Genomic DNA, 23,369 nt, shown 5'->3' on the forward strand with positions numbered 1-23,369 from the left:
AGTAAGTCGCTTTGGATAAAAGCGTCTGCTAAATGACTAAATGTAAATGTAAAATAAAAGCAATTAAGTGATGTATAATGTTTAGAGCATTTTTATATAATCTTTTTAAAAAGCTTTTTCTGTCATCCCATACACTGCTTGCTGAAAATTTGAAGGTGGCTTCCGTTTAAACTTAATTAATTTTGACTAAATATAATTTACGTTCTTAAGCATTCAAGTATTGCTTCCCCCTCAGGGTAATTTTTGTGAAATGATATTCCGGATAATTTTCTAAAGGAATTGCAAATTGCATTTTCAATTTGTGCACGCATATTTTGTGACATAATTGAAACACAAATGCGTGAAATTTGGTAGACATGTTACATACACGGAAAAGAAAATCCAAATGCAAAGTCCTAGCCTCCCGAACTCAAATGTTGTGGGCGGGGCTAAATTCGGCTGGCATCCAGGCTAGCAAATTATGACCCTGCCATTTTGGAATAGCAATAGAAAATCACCCATTTGCTATTTCACTTCCTCCGTGTCCTGCCACAACTCTCATAAAATTGAAATGGTATCGCAATCCCCTTAGCACTTGTATTTGTGGTGCCTAACACAGTCAACTGTCAATCAGTCTTGAGGGCGGGGTTCATTGATGTAACGTTAGTCGGAAAGTAAGCAAACGGCGCTTTTCCACCACTTGAGGGCGTTGCATACTTTCACTAAAGGTGAATTTAAAGGTGAAGTGTACGGTTATACATTTACACAAATAATTACTGAGTATTAATTAACAACATTTCACAATTAGGTTTATGGTTTGTTTCAGGGTTAGTTGTTTGTAGCATTTACTGTTATTACCTACTATATTAGATGTGTAAGGGACATGTAAAATAAAGTGTTCCCAATATTTTCATTAACAATGAAAATAGATCATATCAAAGCAGACTTTGGAAGAATAATGGATTTTAATATAAAGTAATACCTCAATGAATAGAAGTGAACGAACGAACGAACGAACGAACGCACGCACGCACGCACGCACACACACCTTTGTTTTCTGTTGAGGTAAGAGTAGGCTTAAATATTTCATATTTATGTCTTGTATTTAACCATCTGATGCATGAATTATTAACTTAGAAAAGATTAATCCCCGATCTTTTTAATTATGTATTTTTTGAGAGTTACTGAAAGAATATTTGGCCTGTTGTACTATTGTGTTATTTTATATATGTGCCGTAACAATCATGCCTGGTGTTTTGGACAGATATTGTCTTATTATTCAAGCGACTTGGTTTGCATGTAACATCCATAGACAGTAAAAGGGTAACATCACAGTGCAAAGTAGTTGCACTGGCCAATATATATAGCAGCCATTTTGGACTTAGACTGACACCTGGTGGTTTGGGTGCAGCGTCACAAAACCTATATTAAAACGTGTAGTTAATTAATACAGTTTTACTCAGTATTTAAATATAGAAAATGCTCCCTGCGCCTCAACGTGGTTGTTTCCATGTATCGAGGGACGGAGAGAAGGATGATAGCAGTAGCTAAAGTTGTTCTGCTTTCAGACTGACTCAGTTCAGTTCAGTCAGTCACACTTGGTTATACTGTTCATGTGTACTCATAGTGCATATAAATAGGCCTTCAGGTAACTGCAGCAACATGCTTTTCATTGAGAGAACTCACTGTACATACAGTATACTGCAACATTGAGATGATTTGAATATGCTTGTTGATTGCATGGATATTAAAAGTATTTACTTTATAAATTTACATTGAAGCACAATAGTTCTGTAATAACGGTTTAGATGAGGCTATGACAGATGCACAAATGATATACACATCGTGTCCAAGATGAAAAATTGCCAGCTTTATTATGAACAACATTCCAGAGTTTAACAAGTGAAATACCTGCTAGAATTATTTTTTTTTAATGTTTATTTACACATTTCTGAGATACTTCAGAAACTACTCTTCAGAAATCAACAACATCCATTTTTAATTGATTTTTTTTTTTCATTTAACATCTGGTCTGATATGATTCAGATGATAACTTATTACATACTAAATCTGATGATGTCAAATGTAAAAATCAGAGGGTCGGGTTTTGGAGGCAGTGCTGACTACCAGGGTGTAGTTTTTTTTTTTTTTTAGCCTGACAGGAATAGAGGGACCGTTTTCCTCTGCTGTGTATCTATTATGGCAATGTCAAAAATATTATGTACAAATTTAAAATGATACAGAATAATACATTTAAATCTTTAGTTACAAGTACAGTTATGAGCATTGTGACGATTGTGATATTGCACAACTTGCCGTCATTGCGATACTATTTGTTGGAAAAGTGCAGAATACTTTGTACAGAACACTGAACTGGTTGACAGAACTCAAAGAAAAGAATAAATGTGCCACGCCTAATAGCTGTAAAAATAAGACACTTAGGGGGAAAAAAACCTTTCCAAAAATAAAATCTCAGTAAAAGAAAATATACACAGTGTGCAAATGACTTGGCATAGACAGACAGACGGAAAAAAAGGGAGAGCCCCATTTAAAACAGTCCGTTGCGCGTAATGGAGCATGTTGATGAGAAAGGATGACGTTAAGATCCATACACATCCACACGTAATTCACTGACAAATTCACCTCAGTTTCCTCTCTATACAACACAATCTTATTTTTTAATTATTAGCAATATAATATATTTTCTTGAACTTCCTTTTTTTCTATAGTTTTTTTTTGTGCCCATATCGACTATGGGAGGTGATGTCGCATCATTTTTCGCAGCGTGCATCTTAAGTCCTCAACTGCAGAAGGGGAAGGGGCGGGACGTCCTGTTCTGACCAACCAACAGTAGCTTAACGGGAGGTTGAGTGGCAAGCTTTCCCAGAGTAGGCTGGTGAAACTGAAGGGTGAATGCGAGTAGTGGTTTTATTCCGAGGCGTTGAGGGGGCGTGGCTTTACCGAGTCGAGGATAGCACGTGACCCGGTACCCAGCCCTCCGCAGCAGGCGATTGGCTGTTTGCAGGTCGGTAAACCAGGCACATGTTCTGCTGATTGGACGCCAGGATCTGTACCTTCTCACCAACCACCACGCAGATCTCGTCCTCCTTCACGGCATTGTAATCCTGCATCACTAGCACCGAAGACAGGCCGTTACACTCGCCCTCGTCCAGCTCCTGGAGGACAAAGCCACACACACACAAATGAAACACATTTGAAGGAAACAAAACATTAGTTTAAACATTCTCATCATGAATACATTACCGGTCAAAAGTTTGGAATAATTAATAAGTCTTGTATACTTACCTGGGCTGCATTTTTTTGTTGTAAAAAAAATACAGTAAAAACACAGTATTGTGAAATAATATTACAGTTTGAAAAAACTTCTATTTGAATAGAATGTCATTTATTCCTGAATTTTCAGCATTATTACTCCAGTCTTCAGTGTCACATGATCCTTCAGAAATCATACAATATGCAGATTTTATGCTCAAGAAACATGTATTATTATTATCAATGTAAAAAAAAGTTGTGCATATTTTTGTGAAAATCGTGATAAATATCAATCATGGTCCAAAAGATTGATCCAAATCATGATTAAAAAATAAATAAATAAACTGATTAGTTTTATTTATCAATGATGCATTAAATTGACCAAAAATGATAGTCAAAATAATGCTATTATGTAATTTCAAATAAAGGCTGTTTCTATTCATTAATGAATCATGAAAAAAGTATCACAATTTCCACAAAAATGGCAAAAAAAAAGCTGTTTTTAACATTGATGATAATAATAAGAACCATTATTAATGATTAAGCAACATTATATTTCTGAAGGATCATGTGACACTGAAGACTTGATGCTGAAAATTCAGCTTTGCGTCACAGGAATACATTTTAATTGTAATATTTCTGTTTTAACTGTAATTTTAATCAAATAAATGCAGCTTTGGTTAACATTGGAGACTTCTTAAAAGAAAAAAAAAAGTTGATAGTGTATGCAAATTAAATATGTTGACTTTAATGCATGTCCTTCTCTATACGGCCGAGCGCTTCAGGACAAATGAGAACAAAAGTCTGTTCCTCACTGTCTCCGGCTGTGCCAACCTTGACCTGCCACTGGCATGAGAAATAAATAGCTGGGTGAAAAGCTTAGCTTTGAGACATTTAAAAATAAAAAGTAGCAAGCGGCTCCTCCAGTCTGGTGTTCAGTGACAGTGTGATTTATTAGGGACACAGAACGCAGGGTGTGCCAAGGCCAAGCTACAATGCTCACCAGAGAGAGAGAGAGAGACTGCGGCGAGAAGAAAGAGAACAAGAAAGACTGAAAAAGCGAGAAATCAGAACAGAGAAAAGAGACCCTGCAGACAGAAGAGAAACAGGTACGGAACACGGGCAGAGCTGGGAAACTAGGCCATTCTCCCCACTAAGAATAACTAGCAGGCACCTCTCCTCCCCTCAAAGACAATTAGACTGGAACTTCACAGCACTGCAGCACGGACACATTCAGTTCAGCGAGGAGACGCAGAGACTAGTGTGCTGTGAACTAATTAGGTTTAATTACATCTATCTGGCCTAGATGAGACGCTAATTAAAATGGTCTGGGTAACTAATTGATTTAGTTAGATAATACACAATCCTATTTAAGCACAGAATGCTATTGAGATAATTGGTCTCCTGTCACACAGGTTTTTTTAGGATTCATTCACACTAGAGTTTTTGGTGTGGACGTCAGTTTGACGTCATAGTCCAGATCGTTTTGGAGGTGTGAGAGTGGGGAGAAAAATGGTCTGTGGGAGGGTTTGAAACTTTTTGGTGCCAAAGACCACTAGATATTATGATCCCCTCTTCCTAAAATATAAAAGGCAGCTACACTCCCATTCAAAAGTTGAGGTCAGTGTAATAACTTGCCTATTCATCAAAAAGTCCTGAAAGAAATATATCACGGTTTTCATGTAAATTTTAAGCAGCATGTTTGCAATAGCAAATCAGCATTTTTTTAAGGTACATGTGACACTGAAGACTGGAGTAATGATGCTGAAAATGTAGGTTTACCATAAATTAATAAAACAGGAATTAATTAAATACATTTTTTACATTTATTTTGTAGAAACCATAGAAACACCAAAGACGCTTTAATGGATACATTAATCGACAGAAAACGAATCATTGTTATATAGCTCAACCTGTTTAGTCTTATTGTTTGAATCTTGTTTTCTGGATTTACCGCGAGTACCATGTTTTACCATGACTAATATTGATCTAGCTCACTGCAGTGTGCAGCAAGTGTCTCATAGTAGCCGCCGAACGAACGCACAGAGTAGCATTATAACAACTTTCAACACAATCAAATGTATGTAATATGATAAAACAGCACTGCGTTACCCCACATACGCATGACTATGGCTGGGTATCGATTCAGATGTTCTAATTCGATTCGATTTCGCAAGCTCTCAAATTGATTCGATTCCGATTCGAACTCAATGAATATATATTTAATACAAATACTATATTTATAAAAAAGAACAGTGAACATAAGTTTACAAGTGGGTAATTAAAAAGAAATTAAGAGTCACAAACCTGTATATTTATTTTAGGTACACTCGGGTACATTAAAACAGAACCCCTCTCTATATTTCAAATGCATCCAATTATGTTAAATACCATACAATTTTGATATATTTATTCTAAAACATAAAAAGGATATTGGATGAATTTCAGAAATTTTCAGTACACAACAAGCTTTTCTTGTGATTTTGCCGCACGTCGTCTGTGCAGTTACTTTTCATACACGAGAAGCACATTCATACCTGGACACAAGTAGTTGCCGTGGTAACTAACAACAATACCTTAACGTGCTGACTTACGTGGACTAACTTTTATTTGAGGAAATCTGTTTATAATATAAACTATTAAGTTTGAATTATTGGTCCTGAGCTGTCTATTGACTCAGTTGATTTGAATATGTCTATAATGGCTAACGTACGTGCTTAAGTGAACGCTCAAGTTTAATACAATGATCATAATGCAAGGCAAGCATTCGCATGTATGCGATCTATTTTTGCTCGGCTGTGGGGGTGTTGCAACGCCTGGGTGATGTCTCATCAAATGGTTCCGCTGATTTGTAGTATTACTATTTCACCTCAGCATTAACTTTACAAACGTCGACAACGCACCGGAAGCCGCCATTTAAGCACTGAATGAATGACACGCGTGCCTCTCGCTCCTTTGTAACATCGCGCAAGGCAAATAAGAGGGTGACATCAAGTGGAGAAGACTAGTAATTAGATTTACGTTTATCTTATGTTCAATGTTTCCGGAAATAAATATGGGAAAAAATCGATTCGTGGCCTTTGAGAATAGATTTTAAATCGGCCACTTTTAAAAAAACCTGATTAATCGAAAAATCTATTTGTCTAGTCGCCTGTGGCATGCTGCCCGCGAGCCGCGTGTCGCGCTTGTCTCTTATTAAATTAATTATTAATAAATCTTTAATACATTAGCTCATCCATGAATATGATTTCTGCCCGAGTACTGTCAGATTCTTTTCCACCGGCTGTAGAGGTGAAGACAACAATGTCTTCAAGGCGTCATCAAGCTGCGCCTTCTTTTGAATAAGCGACCTCTAGGGGTGAAATTTTCAATGTTCATTTAATCTCATGACTTCTGACCAGTTTTTAGAAAGCAGGATGAAACAGTAACAATGTCAAATTTGGTAGATTTCAAATATTTTACTTATTTAAAATGTTATTTTCTTTGAACTTTTCATCATGATGGAATGTAGCTACATTGAGAGCAATTCAAGCTTGAAGTACCACCTTATGTTTATTGATATGGACATAAAGCAATATAATAATACAAGTAAGCCTATCTAATGTCACTTATTGTCTATTGAATGCTTTTGTCTCACACAATAATGTCTTAAAATATCTTTATTTGAGTCCTTTTCTTCAGCAAATATTGATATATGATCAAATAATTTGCTTTAAAACGTATAAAAAATAGCTAACTAATAGATTGACAGTCGTAGTTATTGGTTTAGATGTGAGATTTGTGTAATATTTTGAATCATGCTCACCTCCTCTGCGTGTTTATTGGGCTTGTGGGCGGGGCTTCCGTTGGGGGCGGTGTTGGGTTTGAGGGGGGTGGACGGGTGAGAGGATGAGGAACGGCTGCTATTGGACAGCTGCCTAGTCAAAGAACCTCCACTCTCTTTCTTCTGGTACTCCTGTGGGTTCTGGAGAGCTGATCAGAAACAGACGAGCAGCAGGTTATGAACGATCCCAGGGAAAAAATGAAATGAAAATGTGTGAAAAATGAAATAAACAGCACTGAGATATGTTTGTTTGTTCAAAAACCAGACACTACCAAGATAACAAATTCCACCCCCCTGAACCCTTTTATGATGCACTCACCGGTGAGGAAGTTGATCTGCATGTCCAGTAGTTTTTGGATGCTTTGGACCCACTCTTTCTTGATGTCGATGTTAGCGGCCTGTAGCGTCAGTCGTTCAGATGAGCCACGACATAACAGCACAAACTTGCAGGGGTCGCTGTCCGCATGTTCCTCCATGCTCAAGTAGCTCACCTGCAAAGGTCAACAAAAAAAGTTACATGACATAAAAAAAAGACTTGTTTATTTACTCAACTTGGATCAACTTGTGCTGAATGTACCTTGATGCTCTTTTTAAACTGGTACCCTGGTGTTGACGAGCCTTTCCGAAGCAGCTCGCTGAAGATGACGATCTGTTCGAAGAGGAACACTCTGCGCTCTTTACTGCGGGACAGAACGCCAGAGTCCTGCTCTGTCACAAAGAACGTGTCCTGCTGCAATAACTTTCCCTGAGCTGTCAACTTCCCCTGTGCAAAGAAACATAAGCAATCATCCGAGCACTTATTTCTGGGATTTTCTGGGACTGCACCTCAGACAATCTACCTGCATTTTTTGCATTCAGCTGCAGTGTGTACATGGCCTGTGTGTCTTTGTGACCTTTACGTCATCTTAAGGTAGTAGTACATCTCTTGTTGGATGTGAATATGTGTAATTTTTCAGAAAATTCCCTCGACACATTAAATGACACCAGTTCCCTTTCGAGGGAACTCGCACTGCATCGGGACGACGCTTTGGGGATGCTCCCTTAGCATCAGCGAATCTGAAACCAGAATGCCAACTAGGCCAATCCGATTGGCGTGCGTGATGACGTCATTGTGACGGCATACCCGGAAGTATAAAAGGGGAGCTGGAACGTAATGGCGGTAGTTATTGCTCTTCAGCAAGCGCTATCTGTCAAACTGTCTGTCTATTTACTGTTGTATGTCAGTGAAAGTGTGTGATTGAAATGAAGTGTGAAAAAGTGAGAGAGTTCAAGCAGTGTGTGCATCCTTGCCCTCGCTACATGTCGGGCTCGGATACACACCTGCTGTGTGTGCACTGCCTGGGCGTTCAGCATGCTCGAGCGGCTCTCGAGGGAGCCGCTTGTGAGCATTATGAAAGCTGACGCTCAGAGTGCTCCGCTCTCGGCGTGAGCCCCGTGGATCGGTCCCGCATCCGCCGAGGCGGTGCGGCGAGGCTGGTCATGGGGCTCACGGATGGACTGTCAGCGGGACTGGGACTGCTGAGGCATTTTCCCAGTCTTTATCTGACAGTTCAGATGTTCTCCTTCCCCGTGTGGAAGCCCGCGCTGCGGCTTCTTCCCCCGGGGCGGAGGACGCGATGTGTGAGAGGTCTGATTCTGAGGAATTAGACGTACTCAGCATCGAGGCAGTCAAAGTCATAAGCACTTCTTAAATATGCAAGATTCCATCCACGCGATTGCTGGAAAAAAAAAGAAAAAAAAGGCAGCGCGCAGGTTATGGGTCTGCAATTAATGTGAACACACGCGATCGGTGTGCATGAGATACTGGTTGGCTTAACGGACGAGTCCGTATAGTAAAATAAATCAGTATTTGTCTGATATGGCTGCATTTAAGTCTGAGGATTTAAATGAGATATTATCTGACTCTGAGGAGTTAGATATTCAGTCATTTCAGACCATGTTTCACTGTATTGTGTGACACTGTTTGGCTTTTTTCTCGAGGGATGAAAGCCAATTGTATTATGACGGCTTGAACCACGTTGCTGAGGCAACGCGGGGTCTATGAGTCCGTATAAATACAAATAAAACAGTGTCGTCTGATTAATTACGGCTACATTTAATTCTAAGGAATTAAAATTAAATATAATCTAACTTTGAGGAGTTAGATATTCAGCCTATCATTCAGACTATGTTTCACCTTATTGTGGCTGCATTTAATTCTGAGGAATTAAATTAAAATATTATCTGACTTTGAGGAGTTAGATATATTTTTTATTCAGCCTATTATTCAGATCAGGTTGCACGGGTTTGGTGATTATGATGGCATTTAATTCCGAGGAATTGAGTGTCATGTTATCCGACTTTGATAAGTTGGATACTTTAATTCTGTCACCCAAGCGTGTTTAACTTGTGAACTGGATATTCATCTAAGATGGAGCCCTCCTGAAGTTGATGTCGTTCTCGCCGCCTTGTGGCCTGCGGGACACATCAGTTTCAGGCAATTGCTAATCGCAGTGTCCGCTCTAGGGTTGTGGCCCTGTTGAGCTGCTCCCTTAGATGAGGCCCCCTGCTGGCCAGCCCCCTCTCCCGGGTAGGAGCGATCGAGGTCGCCTCCCCTGTGGAGTTTTCGGGAATCGATGCTGTGTTCCCGCCGTCTAGTACGCTTCGGGCCACATCGTTTCCCCGTGCACGCGTGCTGCACCAGCCGCCTCTAGCAAGACTTGCGGTGGTCCAGCAAACGCGTACGCACACCGAAAATCTTCCTCGATTTCGCCCTGCCGGTAAGCCGCTTCAGGGGGTCGGGGAGGAGGCTCGGTTGACACCCGAGACCGGCCTCGAGAGGCTGGTTCCCTTAGCAGATTATCTCGGCGCATGGTTATGCCTCCGAATATATCAGCTTGGGGCCTGCGACTGTAGGAAGGGGCATACAGACTGCAGTCCGGTTACCTTCCCCTGAAGTTCAGTGGGGTGGTCTGGACGGCAGTGGTCCCTGGGCAGGTTCGGGTAATGGAACAGGAAGTTCACTCCCTGTTGGTAAGGAGGCCACAGAATGTGCTCCTCCGCCAGACAGGGAGTCCGGGTTCTACAGCCAGTACTTCATAGTTCCTAAGAGGGATGGCGAGTTGCATCCAACTTTAGACCGGAGGTACTTGAATCGTTCTCTGAGGAGATTCAGATTCAAGATGCTTAGCATTTCCTCCATTGTGATTCAGATCCAGTCTGAGGACTGGTCTGTCACGATGGGTCTGAAGAGGACGCATACTTCCCTGTATCCATCCTTCTGTGTCACAGGAAGTTCCTGAGGTTCGCTTTTTGGGGCAAAGCGTATCAATATCGGGTTCTTCCAGGCGGCCTGGTCTCTAAAATGAAGCTAGGCCACAGCATCACTGTGAAGCAGTTTAAGGCTGCTGGGGCTCATTGCGGCTGCGTCCAACAGAATATCTCTTGGCCTGCTGCATGAGACCCTTACAGTGGTAGCTGGGAATCAAGGGGTTTTCCTCGGGGGGGGGGAAACCATTCTGTATGATCAGGGTAACGCGCAGATGCCTTCGTTCCCTAGTCATATGGAAGAAACCTTGGTTTCTGTCCCAGGGGCCAGTGTTGGGAGCGTTCTGTTGCCGGTAATCCGTTTCAACAGGCGCCTCCCTCACTGGCTGGGACGTGGTTATGGGAAGTAAACCAGGTGGCTTTCCTTGAGGGGAAATCCATTCTGTATGATCAGGGTAACGCGCAGATGCCTTAGTTCCCTAGTCATATGGAAGAAACCTTGGTTTCTGTCCCAAGGGCCAGTGTTGGGAGCGTTCTGTTGCCGGGAATCCGTTTCAACAGATGCCTCCCTCACTGGCTGTGACGTGGTCATGGCGGCCGCTTTGCGAGAGGTCTGTGGGAGACCAGGCATTTCTCCTGGCACATCTACTGCCTGGAAATGCTGGCGGTCTACAAAGCTCTGAGGAGCTTTTTCCCGGACCTCCGCGGCCACCATGTACTGATACGGAGGTAAACCAGGTGGCTTTCCTTGAGGGGAAATCCATTCTGTATGATCAGGGTAACGCGCAGTGGCCTTCGTTCCCTAGTCATATGGAAGAAACCTTGGTTTCTGTCCCAAGGGCCAGTGTTGGGAGCGTCCTGTTGCCGGAAATCCGTTTCAACAGACGCCTCCCTCACTGGTTGGGGCACGGCAGGGGGGTTTGAGGTTGCGCCCTCTTTGCAGACTGGCGCATCACATCCTCCTGTGGTCCCAAGGGAAACTGTTGTCCATCAGGGCAATGTATGTCCCGGGGGTCCAAAATCAGGGAGCAGACATCCTGTCGAGGCAGGGGCTGAGGCCCGGGGAGTGGCGACTCCACCCAGAGGTGGTGGAGGCCATATGCAAGAGGTTCGGCCCAGTGGAAGTGGATCTGTTTGCGTCTCGAGAGACGTCCCACTGTCCACTGTGGTTTTCCCTCACGCATCCAGCTCCGCTGGGGCTGGATGCCATGGTGCAGACGTGGCCGAGGCTGCGTCTGTACGCATTTCCCCCGATTGCTCTGCTCCCGGGAGTCCTGGAAAGGGTCCGTCGACAGGGGGTCAGTCTACTTCTGGTAGCACCCCGTTGGCCGACTCGAGTTTGGTTCTCGGATATCATAGCTCTGCTAGCAGGTCAGCCGTGGGAGATTCCTCTGAGGAGGGATCTCCTATCTCAGGCGGCGGGTACGATATTTTACCCCCGCCCGGAGATTTGGAACCTGTGGGTCTGGCCCCTGAGGGGACCAGGTTCATAGAGGCTGGCCTATCGGCAGACGTGATAGAGACCTTACTCAGCTCCAGGGCTCCGTCTACGAGGAGACTGTACAGCTTCAAGTGGAATGTATTTTCCACTTGGTGCAGAGAACGTGAGGTGGACCCAGTTAACTGCCCAGTGGCTTCAGTGCTGGAGTTCCTCCAAGATCGTTTCTCTGCAGGGCTTACCCCGTCCACACTCAAGGTGTACGTGGCTGCCATTGCGGCTTTCCACACTCCTTTGCCTACAGGGAGGAGATCCAGCACCTGGCCACATGGTGTACCGAAAATAACCTGCTCCTCAACACCACCAAAACGAAGGAGCTCATCGTGGACTTCAGGAAGGAGTCAAGAGGCACACACGACACCATCCACATCAATGGAATGGCTGTTGAGCGTGTCTCCAGTTTCAAGTTCCTGGGGATCCACATCTCGGCGGACATGTCGTGGACGACCAACACCTCCAGCCTGGTTAAGAAGGCTCACCAGCGCCTCTTCTTCCTGAGGACACTGAGGAAGAATCAGCTCTCCTCGGCTATCCTGGTGAACTTCTACCGCTGCGCAATAGAAAGCATCCTGACCAACTGTGTGGCAGTGTGGTATGGGAGCTGCTCTGTTGCGGAGCGCAAGGCACTGCAGCGGGTGGTGAAAACTGCCCAGCGCATCACAGGGACTCCACTGCCTGCCATCGAGCACATCCAGAGGAAACGCTGTCTGCATCGAGCTCGCAGCATCCTCAAGGACTCCTCTCACCCAGCCCACAGACTGTTTTCTCTCCTGCCCTCCGGCAGGCGTTTCAGGATCCACCGGACCAGGACCAGCAGACTAAAGAACAGTTTTTTCCCCAGAGCTGTCTCTTTATTGAACTCAACCCCCGTTGATCCACTTCCCTCATAAACTGCGAACTCTCCTACCTCACACCTACATTCACTTTGTTATTTGCACTACCGACTGTTTATCACAGTAACAACTGTTTACTTATGCATTCTGCACCACCATACCGTAACTGGATTATGCTCATCTGCACTGCCGACTGTATTTACAGTAACAATGTTTACATTTGCATTTTGCACCGTACTTCTAACTGGAATATGCAACCACTTTCCACTGCACTTTTACACTTTCTTTCGGATAGCTCTGTCCATAATTTATTGTACTAACTTAATCCACTGCTATATTCCTCATATTAGCCTAACATATTATTGTATACCTCTAACTGTAAAATTCTGTTCAAGTAATAACCGTCTGTATATTTATTCATAGTACATATTCACCTGTAAATTCTGTTTATAGTAATAGCCATCTGTATATTATATTCTAGTACATATTCACCTGTAAATTCTGTTTATAGTAATAGCCATCTGTATATTATATTCATAGTACATATTCACCTGTAAATTCTGTTTATAGTAATAGCCATCTGTATATTATATTCTAGTACATATTCACCTGTAAATTCTGTTTATAGTAATAGCCATCTGTATATTTATTCACTGTATATATTCATCTGTAAATTCAGTTCTACTTATAGTAATAACCATCTCTCTACTTATACATATTTATATATATTCAGAACATTTTTATGTCCTGCACTTACGCAACCATTGTATATCCTGCACTTGCTGCTATTGCACTTCTGCATTTAAACTGCATTTCGTTGCCTTGTACTTGTACTTGTGTAATGACAATAAAGTTGAATCTAATCTAATCTAATCTTTGGGTGATGGGCCTCTGGGTAGGCACCAGCTGGTTGTACAATTCCTCCGTGGGGCTCGGAGGATGAGGCCTGCGGCTCGGTCCAGAGTTCCAACCTGGGACCTGGCAGTGGTTCTCGAAGGATTGGCTGAGGCCCCCTTCGAACCATTGGAGTCGGCTGGACCAAAGGATCTGACCCTTAAGGTGGCTTTTCTCCTTGCCATTACCTCTCTCAGGAGAGTGGGAGATCTCAAGGCCTTGGCGGTAACGCCGACCTGCCTGGAGTTTGCCCCGGGAGGAGTAAAAGCCATCTTACACCCTAGGCCGGGCTACGTGCCTAAGGTGCCATCAAGGGTGGTCAGGTCATTGGTCCTGCAGGCATTTCATCCTCCGCCTCATGTGACGGCGGAAGAGGGGAGACTTCACCTACTCTGCCCGGTTAGGGCGCTCAGAGTTTATTTGGCGAAGTCTGCACAGTGGAGGAGATCACAACAACTGTTGGTGTGTTTTGGCTCACCTAAGAGGGGATTGCCTGCGTCTACTCAGACAATCAGTAATTGGATTGTCCAGGCGATTACCATGGCCTATCAGGTGCGCAGTTTGCCTTCACCTGTGGCCGTGAGGGCTCATTCCACCAGAGGCATGGCCTCTTCGGTGGCCCTTCTTTCTGGGGTCCCCTTGCAGGATATCTGCGAGGCGGCCGGGTGGGCTACCCCACACACTTTTATCAGGTTTTCTGGCCTGGATCTCCCTACGACGCCTGGTGCTAGGGTGCTCCAGTCCTAGCTGTGCCCGGTTTCCGGCTTCACACTAGGGCAGGCGCTACCCTTCGGTGTGGCCTAGTGGGTACTCGTTCCCCAAAGCGTCGTCCCGATGCAGTGCGAGTTCCCTCGAAAGGGAACTGCTCGGGTTATGTATATAACCCTTGTTCCCTGAGAAGGGGAACGAGCACTGCATCCCGACGCCACACCTCGGCGCGCCTGGAGCGCATGCTTCAGAGCAATTACTACCGCCATTACGTTCCAGCTCCCCTTTTATACTTCCGGGTATGCCGTCACAATGACGTCATCACGCACGCCAATCGGATTGGCCTAGTTGGCATTCTGGTTTCAGATTCGTTGATGCTAAGGGAGCATCCCCAAAGCGTCGTCCCGATGCAGTGCTCGTTCCCCTTCTCAGGGAACAAGGGTTATATACATAACCCGAGCAGTTTTCTGCACCAACTATTTGGAACTTCATTAGTTTCGTAGTCTATTACGTCATTCAAGTTAAAAACAGTTAAAAGTCAGTGTAGTTGACAAACGCCACATTTGATCATTTTTTGTTTCAAAACATACACCAATCAGGCATAACATTATGACCTAATTTTGTGTTGGTCCCCCTTTTGCTGCCAAAACAGCCCTGACCCGTCGAGGCATGGCCTCCACTAGACCCCTGAAAGTGTGCTGTGGTATCTGGCACCAAGATGTTAGCAGCAGATCCTTTAAGTCCTGTAAGTTGTGAGATGTTCCATGGATCAGACTTGTTTGTTCAGCACATCCCACAGATGCTCGATTGGTTTAAGATCTGAAGAATTTGGAGGCCAACTCAAACCATTCCTGAAGAATTTTTGCTTTGTGGCAGGGTGCATTATCCTGCTGAAAGAGGCCACAGCCACCAGGGAATACCGTTTGCATGAAAGGGTGTACATGGTCTGCAACAATGCTTAGGTAGGTGGTACATGTCAAAGTAACATCCACATGGATGGCAGGACCCACGGTTTCCCAGCAAAACATTGCCCAAAGCATCACACTGCCTCTGCCGGCTTGCCTTCTTCCCATAGTGTATCCTGGTGTCCCAGGTAAGCGATGCACACGCACCCGGCCATCCACGTGATGTAAAAAAAAACGTGATTTATCAGACCAGGCCACCTTTTTCCATTGCTCTGCGGTCCAGTTCTGATGCTCACGTGCCCACTGTGGGCGCTTTCGGCGGTGGACAGGGGTCAGCATGGGCACCCTGACTAGTCTGCGGCTATGCAGCCCCATACGCAGCAAACTGTGATACACTGTGTATTCTGACACCTTTCTATCAGAACCAGCATCAACTTCTTGAGCAATTTGATCAGACCACACAGGCCAGACTTCGCTCCCCACGTGCATCAATGAGCCTTGGCCGTCCATGACCCTGTTGCCGGTTCACCACTGTTCCTTCCTTGGACCACTTTTGATAGATACTGACCACTGCAGACCGGGAACACCCCACAAGAGCTGCAGTTTTGGAGATGCTCTGACCCAGTCGTCTAGCCATCACAATTTGGGCCTTGTCAAACTCACTCAAATCCTTACGCTTGCCTATTTTTCCTGCTTCTAACACATCAACTTTGAGGACAAAATGTTCACTTGCTACCTAATATATCCCGCCCATTAACAGGTGCCGTGATGAAGACATAATCAGTGTTATTCACTTCACCTGTCAGTGGTCATAATGTTATGCCTGATCAGTGAATACTTTTGTAGCAGTATTTACGTGTAAAATAATTTATTCTAATAAATCACATTTTACTAATGGATTTCGGTTGACAATAAAGTATGTTAATGTTACTATTACTACTGTATGTTAATGAAGTCTAGCCTCACATCTTATAGCTGATTGGTCCGTTGTTAGTGAATATTCTGAGGTGGCGTCACGTACGCTGTAGCGCTGCCAGTTTATAGAGATTCAAGCTGTCACTATGCTTCCGATATAAACCTGATGTTGGCATTATTATTGTACTCTATTATTACACATGCTGCTTTGAGAAATAATAACTGTCAGTGTATATTAGAAGCGTTCATTGCTTCTGGTAGTCAACCAACTGTAATTCACCTATGCAATTACATTTGTAATTATAATAATTACAGTTATATAAATAACATTTAACAGCAGTCTACTTGCTTGAAGTGAATCTGTTCTCGGTGAGAGATGAGTTTACCTCGTAGCCCTGCAATCGTCCAAGATTCATCATGTCGTTACATTGTTTGGGCACCAGGGACATCAGCTCAACTGCTTTCTTCAGGACAGAAATTACAGACCAGCAATGTCAATACACGACAGGAGCGTATGAGGCACATAGAATTTATTTAGGTTCATATAGAATCGCTTAGGTCACCTACCTCTAACTCTTTACAGTCCAGACCTGCTTTAATGCTGTACTTCAAAAAGTCCTTCAAGTCACATATAAAACAAAGACAAGAATTGTAAAATAGTTTAAGAATCAGTATATAATAATTTTACCATATAGCAATGTTGTTATTGTTAACTAAATCTAAAAATACATGAAAAACAATTCAAAGGAATTAAATTAAATACATTTTAACTGAAACTTGATTTCAGTTAGCAATCTCTTGTGCCGTCTGTCACACTCTTAAGAATGGGAGAGGAGTTTTTTCAAGACTGCAGTCCGTGTGACATTTTGTTTTCAATTACCCATCAAAAAAAGAAAAACAAGAACACTGCGCAAACTGTAATAGACTGAATTAGGACACAATTCAGAGTGACTTATGAATGTATAATTGTTCCTTCAGGGCTTGCAGTAGAGAGTACATGTTTATGCACAGCTTTAGTGAGAAAATAATTTACATTCAATAAACACACACTGGTCTGACTCAGGTTCTTATCCACTTAAGTGACTAATGAAATAAGCAGAGAAAATCCCCAGGTAAACAAAAACCATCTGCTAACGCCCACCCGCTGAGAGACGTGTATGTGGGTACAGACTCCCTGATTCTCCTACAGTGTAAATGAGGCTTGAAAATCATAAAGTGTGATGCTGACATAAGGTTGTTTGGGAGTTTTTAGTGTGCTGCCATGTCGTTGATAGGGTATTCTGGATTGTTGCTGAGTCAAATGCCTCTATTATTATTATTATTATGGTTCCTAAATACACAGCCGTTTAAAAGTCTGAGGTCAATAAGACCCCCCACCAAATCTTTTATTCAGCAAGGACCCAATAAACTGATCCAAAGTGACAGTACAGACTTTGTTGTACTTTTTCTTTTAACATTTTCTATGCATCAAAGACATTTTTTATCATGTTTCAACAAAAATGTTAGGCAGTAAAACTGTTTTCAACATTACTAATAATGAGAAATGTTGGTAACACTTTATTTTAGGGTTCAATTCTGGCTATTAACTAGTTGCTTATTAGCATGCATATTACTAGGATATTGGCTGTTTATATGTTTAAGAAAATATTAATGCCTTATTCTACATCCCATAACCCTACCCAATACCTAAACTTAAACGCTACAAAAACGACCTGACTAACTATTAATTAGCAGTAAATTAGGAGTTTATTGATACAAAAATTGTGGTTAATAGTGAATATGTGTTCCCCGTGTTCCTCACATATGTTCCCCATATTAAAGTGTTACTGAAATGTTTCTTGAGCAACAAATCAGCATATTAGAATGATTTCTGAAGGATCATGTGACACTGAAGCCTGGAGTAATGATGCTGGAAAATGGAAAACTGTTCTTTTAAATTGTAATAATATTAAATAATATTACTGTTTTTTCTGTATTTTTAAAATAATTCGATATTTTCAAATAAATGCAGCCTTGGTGAGCATAAGAGACTTTAAATTTTTTTTGACTGACCCAAAAAATGTTAAAGGTAGTATATGGCCTAGTTTCAATGCACGTCTAAGCTATTTTGATGGAAACTATATGGATTTTCACACTGCCGAGTTATCGTCATTCTAAATCCTGCTTTTAAACGTTTCAAACTTGTAATTTAGAAGTGAGGTTAGCACTGCTTATGAAATGCTTTTGCGCTGTTAACCCTCCATTACGGTACCAAACTTGTACAGTGTGAAACGATGCAGTGTTAAAATGTTATGACTAGATGCTTAGCAACGGACAACCAACGCATGCCTCAAGTGCTTTGTTCAGTCACAGAAACACAGCACATTGCATAAACAGTAGCTTCAGCATTTGATGGTGAAAATGTCAAACGGCAACTGAAAACGTGACAATTGGAGTGAAGAAGAGACCTATTCATTCTTACCTTTATAGTCTGAAAAGTCCATTCAGGACAAACTTGATAGTACAGTCAACAATATATGATATGAGAATGCGCAATGTTAGAGCCTTTGTGTAAACATATTGTGTGCAGCGTTCGTCCAAGTAGTGACACTTGCACTGCAAATAAGGACGTTAAAGTTGGGGTAAGTGGTAATTCAAAACTGCTTTAGTAAAGTGTCTCGAGCCGAGTACCAAAACAAACTTATAGCCAATCAGCAGTAAGGGGCGGTAAGGGGCAGTAAGTCTACTAATGACGAGGAGAAGAGAGCGCTCAGTGCACGTCATTATTCAAAAGACATGACACAGGACGGACATTAGCTGAGCTACGACAGAAAGAGAGAGATGGCAGATAAAAAACAAATGTGGAAAATGTCTGTGGAACAAAAGAAGGCTTACGATCAGGCAAGAAGTAGGACCCGTGTAAATATCGGATCAGCTTTCCAGCGCTGGAGAGAACTCAAGGAGCGAAAGCCGAGGTTGCTTTATTTCTTCTCGATAGGTGAGTAACATTGATTTAGTTTTATTTCACAGAAATAATATATGCTGGCTTTTGCTTGAATATGCTCATGTGTCACGTTTGCTTGCTTGTCGATCGTATTGTCATTCACTTCAGCTATGATAATTACCCATTCATTTCCACACTGCATAAGCCTGGAGCGTCTAAACCTCCTCACTGTCTGTGTCAAGCGTCAGCTCCCAAAGTGTCCGAAAAGTAAGATAATGTACTCCTAATATATGTTTGTTTCCTTTGGTTCCTCTTTTCGTGATCGATATAACCCTCTAATCTTGTCATAATTGTAATATGTTCGTTAGTTGGACTGTCGTGCTTGTGATATCGAGTGTATTTGTGTTTTTGGGATGTAAGGGATATTACTTTTTCACTGAACATTCGACCTGGATTACCATAGTAACACATATTGCTTTCTCTTATTGACGACATCATAGCCTCGGCCGGCTGGCACAGCAGAATCCACCATTGTCGTTGCCTGGGTTACGTATGTGTGGGGCGGAGCTATCAAAATAGGGGCGTGTTTGTTTTGGTGATTTGAAATCAACATCGGTTACCAGAAAGCACTTACCCCACAAGGTTTAGGAATGTACAGTGTGAAACGTCAGCTTATGAATACCCAGGACTGATGGTTAACCTTGGGTAAATTACCGTATTGTTCTGAATATAATGACCCTGATTACAAGACGACCCCCCCTCCATTTTCAAGGTGTACTTTTTGGAAAAATCTTGTATTTTATTGAATATGAAAATAATTTTCATAATTAAATGTTTGTATTGAAAGTATGGCAAATACTGGTAAAATGTACCAACGATCACATTTAAAAACTAAACAGTTTTAGGCATACCATAAAAATATCCTGTAGCCCATCTGAATTATTAGAAAACCATAGTCTACTAAAATGTCATTAGCATTAGAAGTCAAATCTTATCGTAGTTGAAATCTGGGTACCGTATTACGTTTTTAAAAATGTTGTCCCGTCAGCGAGACATGAAAACATGACAGTCATGAAGACAGTCTTAGACGGTTTTCTTTGACTGTTAGCAGTCTTTTTGCGCTCCCGATCTTCTAACATGACACACCGTAATTCTTGGCACACTCGTTTTACGCGTATTTGGCGCCACCTATTGTTGCGGGTGTGACATGTAAAAGTCTAGACCCTGAATATAAGACAAAACCGTTTTTTTCAGATGTATTTCTAAGTAAAAAAAATGTTGTCTTATATTCGGAAACAATACGGTATAACGATTCCGTTTACCCAGGGCTCAGAATGACCCAGGGTTAACTATGTCAAGTATGAAAAGCCCTTACCATGGTATGTATTGTAAGGGTATAAGTCTCATCATGATTGTGTAATTCAGTGGCTAATACCTTGAGCAGGAGCTGGTATTTGGTGATCCTCTGGATGGGTTTGATCAGGTAATCGCTGATGGACAGTCTGGAGTTTATCTCCTGCTGCACCTCCTGACAGAAACTCCAAGAACATCAGCAAACAAGCACTTTACTCCAGGGAGACATAACTGAGCTGCTCAAATCACACTCACCTCGAAGAATCCGTCATATTCAGCCACAACAAACTCTGAGCGGGGCTTGTTCTGACAGTAGATGACATACATGTGCAACCTTCTTTCCTGTATAATAGAGGAAGACATTTGAGTGAAGTTTCCTGCAACACATAGACACACACAGAGTTCATTCTGTTGAACTCACATGCTTGATAAACAGCTCGGCCAGTCTGTCGTGGTCCTGCAGACATTTCTCCAGTTCGCCAAGGAAGAATCTTTAAAAATTAGAAAAGAAAACATTTGGTGATGTGTATAAACTTCCCTCATTCAAACTGAATCAGATTCTCATCTAAAATTCAGTCTGTTTCCTTCTTTAGTGTGCGTCATTGCTGATATCAACCAGGAAGTTTAATGCATGAGTTTTGCATGCTGATTATTTTATTTGCTATCAAAAATGGCAATCTAGAAAAAGACCCCATTTTATGAAAATAGTGTGCAAGACTGTGACAACATTGTAGAGTCAATACATTACCGTTCTGAAGTTTGGGATTGGTAAGATTTTTTACTGCACAAAAACACTGTATAACAGTAATATTGTGAAATATTATTACAATTTAAAGAACTGTATTCTATTTTGGCAAATCTGAAATCAGCAGTGCCAAATTATCCTTCAGAAATCATTCTAATATGGTGATTTGCTGCTCAAGAAACATTTATTATTATTAGTGCTGGCAATCGATTAAAAAAGTAACTAATTAATCGCAATTTTCTGTAATCTGCGTTTTAAATATTTTTATATTTCACAGTTACTCTCCAAATTAATGTAGAAACAATTTAAATACAGTATATTTGAAATATTTGTTGTAATGGCATCTTTTTATGAAGGCCAGTATCACTGATACTAAAACTGCTACTGATGTCTCTGAAATTGATTTTTTTAATGATAGACATTCAACATTACAGTATAATTGAAAGCTATATCAATTTCAAGTGAACTTAAAACAATCTTCACATAAACCTATTATAATAAGTGTCACCAGTCTAACAGGTAGGAAAATACAAAAATTTAATAGTCGAAGTTAAAATTGAAGTTATCATAAATAAATAATAATATAAAATATAGAATAACTCCTTATTAAAGCTACAATTTTCTCTGTTTCCTTTTTTCTGTGATTAACATTCATGACAGACATCATTAGTGGCTGCTGTCCCTTTAAGATCTGCTGCTGCAGAACATGACGTCGATCTGACTCACTGTCATGCGCATATAATTTTCTCTCTCTTTTAAGTTCATTTAAGACGTTATTTAACTAATTTAAGATGCACTTATGAAAATACTCTACAAAATGGGCATTTTGGCATAATTCTGTGTGTTATTGTTCGCTTAAGCGCAAAGAGAACACGATTCTGGCGCGAGTCTTTCAGACTCGTAAACATCTTTTCAAGATTCTCTGATGAATAGAATGATCATAAAAACAGCATTTAATTGATTTTTTTTTATCTTTATAAATAATTATAAATGCTGTTATTGTCCGTTTTGACTATTTTAATGCATCCTTGCTAAATAAAAATATGAATTTCTTTCATAAAAAAAAATCTGAAATCGTACTGACCCCAAACGATAGTATACCAAATATATACATGTTTTGCTATGTAAATCAATCAACACTCCACAAAAATGCTGTTTGTGTTCTTATTTTATGAGGATGTTATATTTTTTTCTGTTAGTTCCTTTAAATAAAGCAACAAAACTTCACTGAGCATTCGAGTGCCTTTATTAAATTAAGTTATTCGTTTTTGACCAGCTGTAAAAATGGTTTCTAGAAAATAGAAAAGAAAATAGCTGTGGTTTACTCTTTATGCCAGTCGTAGATTTGATGAATGTTCCCGAATACGATCTTATCCTTCCCCGTCATGTCATCCGGAACACCTTTTTCCCCGATCATTTTCATAAAGCCCTGAGGATAATGAGAAAAACAGACATTTGGAGACTCAACTTAATAATAAATGTTGGAGCATTTATACGCTTAGACTTATCAATAACCATTTTGCACTGTATATGGTTCTCTGGAGAAAAAAAGGTTTTTGATGTGACATTATACTCTAATATTCTTCAGATCATTGTAATAATTTCTGTCCTACAACTATTATATAAGGTGACTAATGCAAATCAGCTGTTTTGATTGCGAACAAAAGTATCACAGAGGTTTAACCAAATGTTGAAATATGCTTCGTCATGACAGGACAGATAACATATGTGTGACATATCTGTCACATACCTCAACTATGACACCCAGATCCTTCACATAGTCTCTCTCTGTCTGCACCATTTCATTTAACACAAACCTGTAGATAATGCAGAAATATGAGAGATATCAGAATACACTAGAACATCAACATGTTTCAACTAGTATACTAGGATTTGCATCTTTATTTGTTGTTTAATTCATTTGTACAGTCTTTTAACGGTTCAGATGAGTACTTACATTCGCCCTCTCATGGCCTTGTTCTTCTGCTCGGTTTCTGGGTCTCTGGGCGTCTGATCAGATAAGGTGACGCTACCCAACACTGGGAAAGAGCCAGGCTCTGGAGTCTGAATGACAGAGAAAATGAAAGAGAGCAAGAGAGATAAGAATCAAAACTGAAAGGGAAAACGCAAACAATGAGGACAAAGTGAGCAAGGCAAAGCTAAACATTTTGTTTCTAGCAAACCCATATGAATTCTTTCTTTCTTCTATGAAATTATTAATTTAAGTGATCTAAAAAAGAAAAAGAAAAATTAATGAGTTGACTGAAGAAAATG

The 23,369-nt window shown here is 41.3% G+C and overlaps 1 protein-coding gene across 6 annotated transcripts in view; it reads right to left on the reverse strand.

The window, feature by feature from the left end:
• Positions 1-1,827: 1,827 nt before the first annotated feature.
• kalrnb (kalirin RhoGEF kinase b) overlaps positions 1,828-23,369 on the reverse strand; it is a 134,931-nt gene continuing 113,389 nt past the window's right edge. For all 6 annotated transcript variants that reach the window (XM_079840705.1, XM_079840706.1, XM_079840707.1 and 3 more), the window contains 12 exons: positions 23,053-23,159; positions 22,846-22,912; positions 22,421-22,524; positions 20,772-20,841; positions 20,606-20,692; positions 20,433-20,525; positions 16,642-16,692; positions 16,461-16,538; positions 7,653-7,838; positions 7,395-7,566; positions 7,058-7,224; positions 1,828-3,155 (listed from right to left, as the gene is read on the reverse strand). In XM_079840705.1, the coding sequence (XP_079696831.1) occupies positions 2,937-3,155; positions 7,058-7,224; positions 7,395-7,566; positions 7,653-7,838; positions 16,461-16,538; positions 16,642-16,692; positions 20,433-20,525; positions 20,606-20,692; positions 20,772-20,841; positions 22,421-22,524; positions 22,846-22,912; positions 23,053-23,159 (1,401 nt within the window). In that variant the 3' untranslated portion in view covers positions 1,828-2,936. The remainder of the gene's footprint in view (positions 3,156-7,057; positions 7,225-7,394; positions 7,567-7,652; positions 7,839-16,460; positions 16,539-16,641; positions 16,693-20,432; positions 20,526-20,605; positions 20,693-20,771; positions 20,842-22,420; positions 22,525-22,845; positions 22,913-23,052; positions 23,160-23,369) is intronic.

Source organism: Gobio gobio (genome assembly GCF_949357685.1).
Source record: "Gobio gobio genome assembly, chromosome: 17".
In the NCBI taxonomy this organism is placed as follows: Eukaryota; Metazoa; Chordata; class Actinopteri; order Cypriniformes; family Gobionidae; genus Gobio; species Gobio gobio.